This window comes from Drosophila albomicans, chromosome 2R, assembly GCF_009650485.2.
Source record: "Drosophila albomicans strain 15112-1751.03 chromosome 2R, ASM965048v2, whole genome shotgun sequence".
Lineage (NCBI taxonomy): Eukaryota > Metazoa > Arthropoda > Insecta > Diptera > Drosophilidae > Drosophila > Drosophila albomicans.
Window position 1 is genome coordinate 12,046,929 of NC_047631.2, and position 12,281 is coordinate 12,059,209.

Below are 12,281 nucleotides of genomic sequence, written 5' to 3' on the forward strand. Positions count from 1 at the left end.
TATTTTCTAATTATCTAATGTGCTTTTAAAATACTTATTTTCTGTGATAATTTTGTGTTAAATCCTTTGATTTTATATACTCGTGCAACAGATGAACATCAACTCATGCTGTCATGCTATAATTTGTGAGCTCAGTCTTAACGTATTTGTAGGATTATTAGATATGATAGTTGTTGTTTTCAGTAAGCTGTCTGCAACATTTATACAATTTTATTTGTGACCCCATTATGTCTCAGCTCGATGTTGTCGTCGTATTCTATTTCATTTCCATTTTCATATCACATTGAAATATCTGAATGACCGAAACAGAGTGACCAAGAAATTTTAATTAAAAAATGCTCAACACAAAATAAAAGAAAAAAAAAATAAGAAGAGAAATAGAGCTAAAATGTCATTTATATCAGCTTTTTCATACTCGCAGAAGGACACTCCTTGGCTGACTGTCTGACTGGCTTGGCTTGTTCCTCGAGGCGGTCATCAGTAGTTGCCATCGTCTCCGTCTTTCACTTGGTGCTTATCTTACGTTGACATACCTTGTCATTTGGCCTGTCTTCGTAAAAATATCAAATGTAATTTACTGCAATAGGAAAGTCCACAAAAACAAGCAGGATACCACACACACACAAAGGTGCAACAGGACTTATTGCTGTTTGCTAGCACTTTTTTTGTTTTTGTATTCGACAGCAGCAATTTCATTTGCATGAAAGTTCATTCTATTTAGATTGCTATTAAATGTACAGTTCAAGTTGCACACCCTGCAATTATGGCCAGAGCTTAAAAGGGCATTATTAATGGCAAATTTTCCGAGCCATTGAAGTTACTTAATTGGTCAAAAGGAAATTTATCATGCCTTTTGCTGTGTTCGAAAAATTTAATAGATTCCTAATAGAAAAGGTTTAGTTGCTTGATTGTAGTATCACAATCAAAACTAAAAGAATCAAGTATCTACTCTATTCATATTTATAGGGTATTTTTCATATACGCAACCATTGTTCCCTCTACTTAGTTGCTTTTAATTGTTTACTGCTGAACGAACGTTGTAAGCTGCCAGTAAGTGCCAATTTATGCATCAGGTCATCATTTTTCATTGGTTTTAACCCGGTTAACGCTGCTGGTTGCTTCTTTCTGCATGCTGCATGTTGCATGTAGTCGAACTAGGGCGAGTTTATTTATTTGCATAATTTTCTTGTTTACAATTTGAGTAGCAAGCAACAGCAACAGCAGCAAGAAGTGACAGTGGAAGAAGAGAATTGTGATTGACTTAAATGAAGTTACGACTTTGCAACAAGCCCTGAGGCAAGCAGCTAAACGGGGCGCTAAGTGAGTGGCACGAAGAACAGAAGTTGGCATAAGGCAATTTATAATATTCAATTTATATGCATTTTTTTTTCGTTCTATTTTACTCATTCTTCATCTGACGCGCTCAAGGACGAAGAACAACAAGTAGCAACAACAATTGCAGCTGCTAAGCTGATAATTTTACACCCACAAAGGGCGAGGGAAGAGATTTTCATCTCTTTCATTGCAAATAAAATCTTAGTTGTGATTAATGAGATTTGTCACTTGGTTCATTTGTATTTTCCATGCTGTTGACTTGACTCAGGGCTCAGTGACTGCGCCTCTGTCCAGGCCGAGTCCAAGCCCAAGTTGCATATATAAATTTCATAAATACTAAGCGAGAACGAGAGACACAGAGTGAGCGAAAGAGAGTGAAAGAGGCTGCAACTGCACAGCAATGACTGTGAAAAGTATGCTACACTTTGTTGTCAGCGGGTTCCGACAGAGCAGCAGCAACAGCAACAACAACAGCAACAGAAGCGACCAATTTGCATTTTCATTATTTTCAGCTCAATTTAAAATGAGAATCAGCAAAACAAGCAGCCCCATTCCCACTGACGGACAGACAAAGGGACTGACACAAGACGCTCCATCGTTGGAGACTTATTAAAACAGGAAGCATACCCATCCGGAGACATAACGAAGTGGCACATTAAATTTGACCCCGGCCAATAATTCATTTGTTAAGCCTCGTCACGCAACTCCGAAGTGAAGCCAAGCCAAGGATAATCATCTGGCCAAGGGCAGCGACTGCGCGTTACACATTATTTTTATTTTTATTTGTATTTTTTTATTTTTAGTAAAATTTTTAAACGCTGCACTTTCGGCCAGCCGGAGTGAATTATGTCGGGCAATAAATTTCTATGACATATAAATGTAAATAATTGAGTAGCGCCTAGGCTCGGCGCCATTGTCTGCCATTCCATTTGCATTTATGCAGGATGATGACGATGATGATGGGAGGAGGATTCGAGGGGCAACAGAATGAGCTCTGGATGTGCGTTGTCGTTTTGCCACTGTGATGATTGTTCACTTTCTGGAGTCGTACATAAAACGCCTTTATGGCCACTTTGGGGCATGCACAAGCATTTAATTTGAACTTTTCTGTCTGTTACAATTTTTGTTTTCTGCTGTCAAATGATTGCACTAACTATCTTTTACTGTTCCACACCATTTTCATTAATATTAAAGTAAATTCGTTTACACAGCCAAGGGAAACTTTGGCAGCACTCGACTTAGATCTATTTTGAGTCTTTTCACAACTTCATTCACTTGATTCTGCGTTCCATGTCCAAAGGCATCAAACTGACTCACATGGAAGCGACATACTCTAACAAGTAAAAGTAAAGATTAGTAATTGCATTATATTTAATATAGTTATTCGCTTACCTATTTCCGGAAATATCCATGAGGAACTTGTAGTAGCTGCTTCGCAGTGCTTGAGGTTCCAGAATAGCACAATGGAAAAGTAACGCCGTGCAGGCTGAGTAAAATATCATGATAAAATAGGGCACTGTTGGCAATACTCCCTCCTCACGGCCCCAATTGTAGAGTAGCTGCAACGCCTTCCACATCACATACAAGGCAATGGTGATGTTGGGGAAATGAAGGAGTCCAATTGAGCCCAAAAGTCCAGCAGGTATGGAAAAGAAGGCGCTGTCATAGCCGCAGACGTGACGAAGGCCACAAGATATTAACTGAAATGATAACAAATTATTAATAGAAGGTCTTAAAATATTTGCAGAACTTCGATGATTTTTGTTGAATATTATTGTACTGCTATATAATTATTTTTAATATATATGAACTTTGTTTTTCAGAAATTTTACAGCCAATAATGCTTATTTAATTTGTAGAAAACTGTTTGAAGGCAGTTTAGACTCTTTCTTTCTTTCACCTTTGTTTTCTAAGTTCAATATTTTGTCAATTTGTCTTACCTTGTATGCGAGTGAAAAGCTTCCCAAAGCCAATCCTAGATTCAAGTTGCTTTTGTTGAATATTTGTGTTCGCCAATCCAGTTTCATTTTGACTATCTTGGGAATGTTTAAAAGCAGCTTAAGACCCACTTGAACGCCAACTCCACCGAGGAAGGGTTTCAGACCTCCCATCAAAGCATAAGGTGCGCAGCCTTGACGATGGGGACAGCTCTGGTGTTTGCTCTTTCGAAGCTTATCATAGATCTGTACATAAGCGGAAATGCTGGAAAAGTTCAGAGGTCTTGAGCTCTGGTTGTTTGTAGTCTCTGTGGGCTCTTGAATTGGTCCCTGCTCATCCTTGCCAATGAGCAGTTGAAGCGCCCTAAAGGTGGCATCCTTGACCTTGGTTTTATGAACACCAAGTCGATACATATAGATCAAAGCAGTTATACTGCAGCCCAGGACTAAAACCTGTCCATTGGGAATGGAGCGGACAATGCCGCGTGCTTCGAGCATCTTCCACAGTGATTCCGTGGAGACATTTGCCACATAAAGTGCCAAAGGAGTGCGACGTGCTGGACGTTCGATCGTCAGTGAAATAATGCTGGCTATAAAGGTGGGAAAATAGGCAACAGTGCTGAAGTAGAAGCGACCCAGCAACAGGCGAAGAAGACAAACACACAAGCTAAATCCATAAGCATTTGTTGTTAGGAAAGCTGTTGACTTTAAAATTCCATAGACTGTGCGTTTGAGGTCCAGAAGCGTTGGAATACGCATTCTCATGACCAGCGAGAACTGTGAGAGGGACGGAGATGCTATTAGTCAAAATACTTAAAATATAATCTTAGCTATAATACAGATAATCACAAAAGTATATTTTTTAATGATACAATGAGCTGAGCCTCAGATGCCTTCTCTAAGTATTTTCGATGTGTTTCTATGCTAATAATTCTCTTAAATTGAATGCAAGGTTGATCAAATTTAAAATAAGAAACATGTCATAGACCAAAAAATTAATCAAATTAGAAAGCAGTTTCAAACTTCAAACCTTTTTTTTTTGTAAATAAGTAAGAAAGCTACAGTAGAGTGTGCTCGACCATAGCTCGTTCTTAAAATATTATATATTATATAAAATCAATATACCGATAAAATATTAAAATATATTTTAATATTACACCGAAGATATAAAGATATACTATTATGCTAGAAATATATCATTGAGTGCAAAATATCCCAGATTGTCAACCATATCATCGAAGACCCAAGTGACCCATATTAAAATAGTTTCTTAATTAACTTCTAAGATTTTTACTTGATCACGTTGACTGTTGACGCTGATCAAGAATATATATTCTATAAACGGTCGTGTCTAAAATTATTTCTATATTCGTTAAAATATTCAATTGAAAACATCATAAACAATTTTAGAAGATATATTAAAGAATAGATATATTATAATCCCATATAATATTGCACTTTACTTATCGTCAAGAGTTATGGTTCGATTTTTTTGCCCTCGGCTAATCTGATTGTTGTTTAATGTTATTTATGACACCACAATTCATCCAATGTAGGTCTGATGTTTCCTGAAGTACGTTTGATCAACTGGTCAATGGACTTAAGCTATAATTCAATAGATTAACATTTCTAAAGCAAAAATTGTACTAATGTTAACATTAAGCATTATTATATTTCGCGATTAGCAAATGTACTTTCATCGTGAGCTGGAGACTGATATGCCGGATGCTTGATTACGTTATTGCCAAAGTGCATTTATACTTGCCAGATAAACTGCGGCATAGGTGCGCAGGGTATAGGGAATGGAGCTGAGCAAAATTCCAGCTGAGCCGGCAACGCAACTCTCAGTCCAAGGATGGAGATAATCCTTACAACTGACGTTGATGGCCGCCTCCATGAGTTTACTTTGTACAGCCATTGTTGTTGATATTGCAGTTTATGCTTGTAATTATTATATATTATTTATGTAGCAGGTGGTACGATTAAGCCTTAAGTTGTGCTCGTTAAGATTATCGAACTATGCGCGCCGAAATGATAAAAGCTTATCGATGGAACGTGAACAGCGAGACATCGAATACTCCGTACAAAGTACAAATGACAAATTCTCTCCACGTAAACTTCGCGTTCAATCTCCCCCTAATAGTCTAGTATTATGTAAATAAACCATCCGATCGAGTAATTGTCTAATTTACACACAGTTCAATTACGGTTTAACCTTTTAGCCACAGTAAAATGTTTTGGAACACATAAATAATTTGTCATGGAGTAACCATGTTGTTGCACGCTCCAAACTCAACTGAAACTATTTTTGCGGAGAGTATTCGAAATAGGTTCTTATCTGACACGCGAGCAACAATTGTCGAAACATGAGAAATTGAGTGTAGTATAGTTCTTATCGGATGTTTATCGGCGAGTGCAACTCTCACGGTTTTTTGCTCTTAATTCGAAAAAACTGTTAAAAAGAGATTCTATGTGGTTCATTAGATTTTAGTTTTATTCAAACGCAAAACAGGTAATACACCTTAGATCGTTTACTAGATATTGGCAGTGTCGCAGTTCCATTCGAACAGTCGGTATTGTTAGAGTTTTGTGACTTCTCAACATTTTCATTATTTGATTCAGAGTATTTAGTGTGAATGTGTCAGTTTGCATCTGTATAAAATAGGAAATTAATATAGGAAAATTATAAAATTAATATATTTCTCACTTACATTTAAACTACCAATGGAATCTTGGGCAGTTTTCGGCTCAGATCAATTTTGAGTTTTTTAATCACACTCTCAGCTTGACTTTGTGTGCCAAATCCATAGGCATCAAATGGACTCACATTGAAGCGACATATTCTGTAGAAATAATATATTAATCAATCGAAGTATTAATATTTCAAGTCACTTTTCCATACCTTTCTCCTGATATATCCGAGCCAAATTTGTAATAACTGCTTCGAAGTGATTTGGGCTCTACGATTGCACTGTGAAAGATTAACGCAGTACAAGCAGAGTAAAGTATTATCACAAAGTGAGGTACTTTTGGCAGCACTCCCTCCTCCCGTCCCCAATTATAGAGTAAATGCAGAGTTCTCCACATCACGTACAATGCAATAGTTGTGTTAGGGAAGTGCAGGAGTCCAATTGAACCCAAAAGTCCAGCAGGTATCGCAAAGAAGGCGCTGTCATAGCCGCAGATATGGCGAAGAGCACATGAAATTAACTGAAATAGAAAACACGGATACATTTTAAAACTAAATTTAAAGTTAACTTTACTTCTACAAATAATTCTAGATAGATTCTTTTGCTTGTAAGCTTTTTATCTGTCCCAAATAAATAAATATATAAGTGTAGTAAATATGTTATTGGCATTCAATTGCTCAATTTACCTTATAGCTAAGGGAGAAACTTCCCAAGGCCAATCCCAGGCTTAGGTTTTGTTTATTGAATATTTGTTTTCGCCAATCCAGCTTCAATTTTAATATGTTTCGCAGGTTTAGCAGAAGCTTAAGTCCAACTTGAGCTCCCACTCCGCCAATAAATGGCTTCAGTCCACCCATCAAAACATGGGAGCTGCATCCTTTTCGATGTGGACAGCTTGAATGCTTAATGCTGAGCAGGTGCGTGTAGATTTTTACATAAGCGGAGATTTTCCTAAAGTTCAGAGGTTGCTCCAACGAGCTTTGTGTGGTTACTGCCGCAGTGGAGCTCTCGATTGGACCCTCCTCCTCTTTGCCAATTAGCAATTGTAGTGCCTTAAAAGCAGAATCCTTTAGCTTGGTTTTGTGGATACCAAGTCGATACATGTAGAGCAAGGCAGTCACACTGCAGCCAAGAACTAGAACCTGCCCATTGGGAATGGAGCGAACAATGCCGCGTGCCTCGAGCATTTTCCACAGTGATTCTGTTGACACATTTGCCACATATAGAGTCAGTGAAGTACGACGCTCTGGTCGCTCGACTAACAGTGCAACAAAACTGGCTATGAAGGCGGGAATATACGCGATTGTCCAGAAGTAGAAACGACCCAGTAGCAGGCGCATTAAACAAATAAAGAAGTTCACGCCAAATGTGTTTGTTGTTAGGAAAGCTGATGATTTCAAAATTCCAATTATTGTGCGTTTGAGGTCTTGGAGCGTAGGAATGCGTCTTCTCAATAACAGTGCCAACTGTGAAAAAATTAAGGAAATTATTATTTATATTTAGTATAATAGATAAAAAAAATTAAACTAATATTCCAAGTATAGTTTTGTCAACATAATCGAATAGAGTTTATCAAATTCTGTTTCACTAATGTTTGGCTTATCTGGGCCGATTAAAAAAAAAACGTTCAACCGTACAATGTACTTAACAATTCTCATACATAGTTCATTTGTTGTTTATATGTGTACTTAAATCAGTCTAATAATAATGGTTGTGCTTTATGGGGCTTTAATTTTTTATGTTTGCTCAAATTGTATGGCTAGACGCATAGCGTCGATAGCCATTAATCTTAATCTGCATATGTTTTGCAATTAAAGTACTTTTGAGTGACAAAGCACTTGGTCAGGTGGTGCGTTATTTCCATATTATTTCCATTTAATGATAAAGAGCTTAGCAATAGAATTCTTTTTCAGCAATCGAATTGATTAAAACAGATTATTGACATGGTTGCTTTGAAGCATTGAAAGCTATAAAATCACGAAGATTTAATTATTCTGTATGTTTTGTAATATTATAATTCACTTGGATACTTACTAAATAGACCATAGTGTATGTGCGTAATGAATAGGGCAAGGCGGAGAGTATTATGCCGGCTGAGCCACTGGCACAGCTAGAAGTCCAAGGATGAAGATATTCCTGACAGCTACAGTTTATTGCTGCCTCCATAAGTTTACTTTGTACTGCCATTTTAAAGCTGTTATGTTTATAATTATAATACTATTTTTCGTATAATGCTGATTTAATTTCTTCTTGGTTTTTCCATGTAATTTACTTCAAGTAATTCGAAGTTAGAAAGCAAGTAAATGTAGCGCACACAGTTCACTTAAGATTAGGCAATTTGTTTTGGTCTAACCATGTGCTAGCACGCAACAAACGCGACTGACTTGAAACTATTTACTATGAAAAAGTTTTCGAAACTGGTTTCTTATCTGCCACGCCAACTGAACTGTTATGGTGTAAGTCTTATCGACAATTTATGCTTAGCCATGCTTGAGAGATTAACGAAAGAGTTCAAATTCTTGTGTTTCGCATATTTTTTTTTATTAAAATCAATTACCAAAAACAAAAACAGTCAATACACCTCAATACTAAATAGATCGGTCATTAGTTAATCGGAGTGCGGCCAGTGAGTGGGGGCCCATAACATATGGTATATAGACTGACTTACAATTAGTTATACATAGTAAATACATACATATATACATCGCATGGTTTAAATAGAAAGAGAGGCGTATCGAACGCTGGATATGCGCACTTTGAGTGCTGAGAGACTTATTCTAAACACTTTATAAATTTATATATTTGTTTAGGCACGTTTTAGTTCCATCCGAACGCTGTGATTAGCTCATGAGGCAAACGAGAACGACGGCAATGATGTCTTGTCCAGGATTTTCAGGCTCTTCAGCATCTCATCTGTTTGCCCTTGAGTGTTTAGACCGAATACATCAAAGGCGTTCAAGTTGAATTTGTTGAGTCTGGGAATGAAGATATTTAGTAGGTTAATTATATCAGCTTTTTGTCGTGTGTTGCCGTGTTATCACTTGCCTCTCGCCCGATATCGCTTGGAGAAATTTGTAGTAGTTGGGTCGCAACGATTGCGCCTCCATAATGCCCGCATGGAAAAGCACCGCGGTGAAGAAGGCATAAAGATAGAGCATAAAGTTGGGTATGTGCGGGACTATGCCATTCTCCTGACCAATGCCGCAGAGTATCTGAAATTGCCAAGTGGATTAGCGATATGCTAAACTTTGAGACTCAACTGCAACTCACTTGTAGCGCCTTCCACATGACGTACAAGGCAACTGTATTGTCTGGATACAGTTTAAATGTGAACGAAGCAATCAAACCAGCGGGTATGGCAAAAGTGGCTTTATCGCCATTGAAGCAATGTCGCAACAGACAAGAAACCGACTGCAATTTCAATAGATTAATGACTTTGAAAATATAATTAAGAAGTGTTAAGCTTACTTTGTAGAGAAATGAGAAACTGCCCATAAAGATGCCGAGTTGCAGCGTGCTCTGATTAAAGATTTGCTTCTTCCACAGCATGCGACCTTGTGCGATAGTCTTAAAGTTCATGACCAGCTTCAGAGCCACCTGTAGGCCAACACCTCCGATAAAAGGTCGCAATCCGCCGAATACGGCGTAGCTACAACAGCTGGTCTTATGGCGACAGCTGTCATGTTTGCCACGGATGAGATTACTGTAGACATTTACCCAGTCGGCAATTGTGGAAAATCGTACAGTTGGTCGACGTCTTGACGGAGCTGGTTGCTCGTCCCTAATCGGCTCTGGCTTGGCAATTGGTCCCGCCTCCTCCCTGCCCACAAAGATGCGTAGTATATTGAAAATGGAATCGTTAGTTGTGCCCATGCGGTATAGGTACAAAAGTATCGAAATGCTGGCACCAAAAATGTACGTCTGTCCATGTGAAATAGAATGCACCCAGTTGCGTGATTCGGCCATTCTCCAAAGTGCTTCGGTGGCTACATTGGCCACATACAGTGTGAGCAGTGGACGGCGTGCCGGACGCTCTACCAGTATGGCTGTGAGCGATGATAGGAACGAGGGCACAAAGGCCACGGTGCCAAAATAATAGCGTCCGAGCAGATTACGTATGAGGCAATTGTAGAGTATGAATGTGTAGGCATTTGTCACTAGAAAAGCTGTTGATTGTATTATGCCCTGAATAGTGCGCTTTAGATCCTCCAACGTAGGGACACGGTGACGCATGAGCAGCGAGAAGGCGTAAACGATCGTGTATACACGTAGGCAGTAGGGCGTGGCCGAAAGCAAGATGCCAGCGGTGGCATTCACACATTTGTTTGTCCATGGATGCTGAAATTCCTGACAACTGACGCACAATGGATCCAATATTTTGCTTTGAATGGCCATTATCTGTAATAAAGAGAGAAAGAGAGAGAGAGACGAGATTACAACTGGTATACATATATGATGAAATATGGCTTGGAATTGGGGCCTAGGCCAAGGTCAGAGCCAGGGCCAAAAGGTATTAGCCAACACAGTCAGCTTGGCATTTTAATCTTATCTATACGTTCAAACTCATCAAACCTTATCGGATTTTGCACTTTTGCTTTTTATAGCGTCAAGGTTGGAAAATCTTATAGATTATTTAACGGGTTATAGCTAGATTTAGATATCGTACCACACGTGTACAAAGTTATTGTTATTATTGATGTACTTTCACAAAAAGTCAATGTGCTTATCTGTGGGGCGGGTCAAGCGAAACGGAACGAGAGATTAATAATTAAATTTACGCAGATTCATTCAATTTGTTTATCTGCCCTTTGTGCTCTGAGCTGGGTGAGCTGAGCTGCTTCACTTACTTGCACTTAATACTTAATTGCTATTGAACCAGTTGTTTTTGATTGATTGCAACTCGTTATTGCACGAACACAATGCAACTTATTTGTGTTACTTCTAATAACGACGAAATGATTGAGCTCTTGCGCTATATAAATGTATATATACTAAAAAAATATGTATGTCAAAATGTTTTGCTGTGTGCTGATAATGCTACTGCGTCCCTATCCGATTCTCACATCAAAACGTAAACAAAACAATTGAAACAGCTGTGCCCAGTGTGACCGTTTTGTATTTACGGAAAAAACACTTTTCTGCGTAATTGGCCGGGGTCAAGATGGTAAATACATTGTGTTTAATTATTGCAGTTGACTGAGGAAAGTATTTTGATTACATTAACATCGAATTGAATTGAATGAATTTTAATTACAAACTGCATTGTAAAACGTGTGTTGTGTACAATTTGCCTTAAATTAGTATGCCTCACAAATTTATTCTAATGGTTTTCATTTGCATAGCTTGTTTTGTAGTACTTAAATGGTATTTGCATATGTAAAAATGTCTTTAAATTATAAATAAACATTTTAATTTTGTTGATATTTTGTTGTTCAAAACAATTACCCATTGCTCTCAACAAAAAAAGTCGATAACACATATTTCGATAGTTACTGGCATACTGACATTTTCATGTCACAGCAGTCAGCTTTATTTCACAAGCTCTATCATGATTTGAATTTACCGCCTAACTGCTACGCAATCTTTGGTTGATTGGCTCGTCGTTTTAGTCGCCTCTAGGCGTGGGTTGACATTTCACAATGAAAATCAAAATATTACCATATTGTTTGCTAAGAAAGGAGGTGTGGCAATGACTTTACCTGTGGCTTGGCTTGTTTCGTAATGCCAACGCGCTTAAGTAGTTCCATTCACAATATGACAGCGAAGAAGATGCTTAACTCTCGCTTGTCTCTGCTGTTTGTTTAGCTTTTGTTGTTTTTGTTTGGCTGCTTAAGAAAATTGCGGTTGCTTTTGGGGCTTAGGCAAACGTCAGGCAGCCAGGAAGTCAGGCAGTCAGACAGTCTTGGTTGCTATGACCCCGTCAGAATGAGAGTGTGCGAATGAATTTCATGGATACTTTCATATCATGGCACCTACTTAATTTACCTCACCTGATACAAGATTGTGTGAATGAATCTTTGCTTTTGACATGCTACTTGGCGCTAAATACGCACTTGAAGTTAATAGCACGACATTGGGATGGAGAACAGAAGGGGGGGAGCTTGAACGCCAGATTCGTGTCTCAATTGTAGTCCCAAAGACCGACCGAAGTTCCCAGCTACGGGTTGTTGGCTAACAATCGAATCCAGCCAGGCCGCAGTATATTGGTAGTAATTGTCGGGGGTGGGATGGAAGAGAAATGTGTCCTGACTAGGGATGGGCACAAACACGCACAACAAATTTGATGCTGATTCTAATCAGATTATAGCAGCGGCTTGAA

At 38.4% G+C, this 12,281-nt stretch overlaps 3 protein-coding genes across 3 annotated transcripts; all 3 read right to left on the minus strand.

Moving 5' to 3' along the window:
* Positions 1 to 2,170: 2,170 nt before the first annotated feature.
* On the minus strand, positions 2,171 to 5,577 carry LOC117576099 (transmembrane protein 135-like). Its single transcript, XM_034260657.2, has 4 exons — positions 5,038 to 5,577; positions 3,276 to 4,049; positions 2,728 to 3,035; positions 2,171 to 2,668 (listed from the first exon to the last, which is right to left on the minus strand). The coding sequence occupies exons 1-4, from the start codon at positions 5,188 to 5,190 to the stop codon at positions 2,539 to 2,541; spliced, it is 1,365 nt and encodes a 454-aa protein (XP_034116548.2). The 5' UTR covers positions 5,191 to 5,577; the 3' UTR covers positions 2,171 to 2,538.
* A 368-nt stretch (positions 5,578 to 5,945) lies between these two features.
* LOC117573340 (transmembrane protein 135-like) lies at positions 5,946 to 8,193 on the minus strand. Its single transcript, XM_034256450.2, has 4 exons — positions 7,997 to 8,193; positions 6,649 to 7,428; positions 6,175 to 6,482; positions 5,946 to 6,115 (listed from the first exon to the last, which is right to left on the minus strand). The coding sequence occupies exons 1-4, from the start codon at positions 8,147 to 8,149 to the stop codon at positions 5,986 to 5,988; spliced, it is 1,371 nt and encodes a 456-aa protein (XP_034112341.2). The 5' UTR covers positions 8,150 to 8,193; the 3' UTR covers positions 5,946 to 5,985.
* Positions 8,194 to 8,478: 285 nt separating this feature from the next.
* LOC117574840 (transmembrane protein 135) lies at positions 8,479 to 11,019 on the minus strand. Its single transcript, XM_034258834.2, has 5 exons — positions 10,810 to 11,019; positions 9,431 to 10,360; positions 9,233 to 9,373; positions 9,008 to 9,174; positions 8,479 to 8,937 (listed from the first exon to the last, which is right to left on the minus strand). Exons 2-5 carry the CDS (start codon positions 10,355 to 10,357, stop codon positions 8,808 to 8,810), a joined length of 1,365 nt encoding a protein of 454 aa, XP_034114725.2. The 5' UTR covers positions 10,358 to 10,360; positions 10,810 to 11,019; the 3' UTR covers positions 8,479 to 8,807.
* Between the last annotated feature and the right edge of the window lie 1,262 nt (positions 11,020 to 12,281).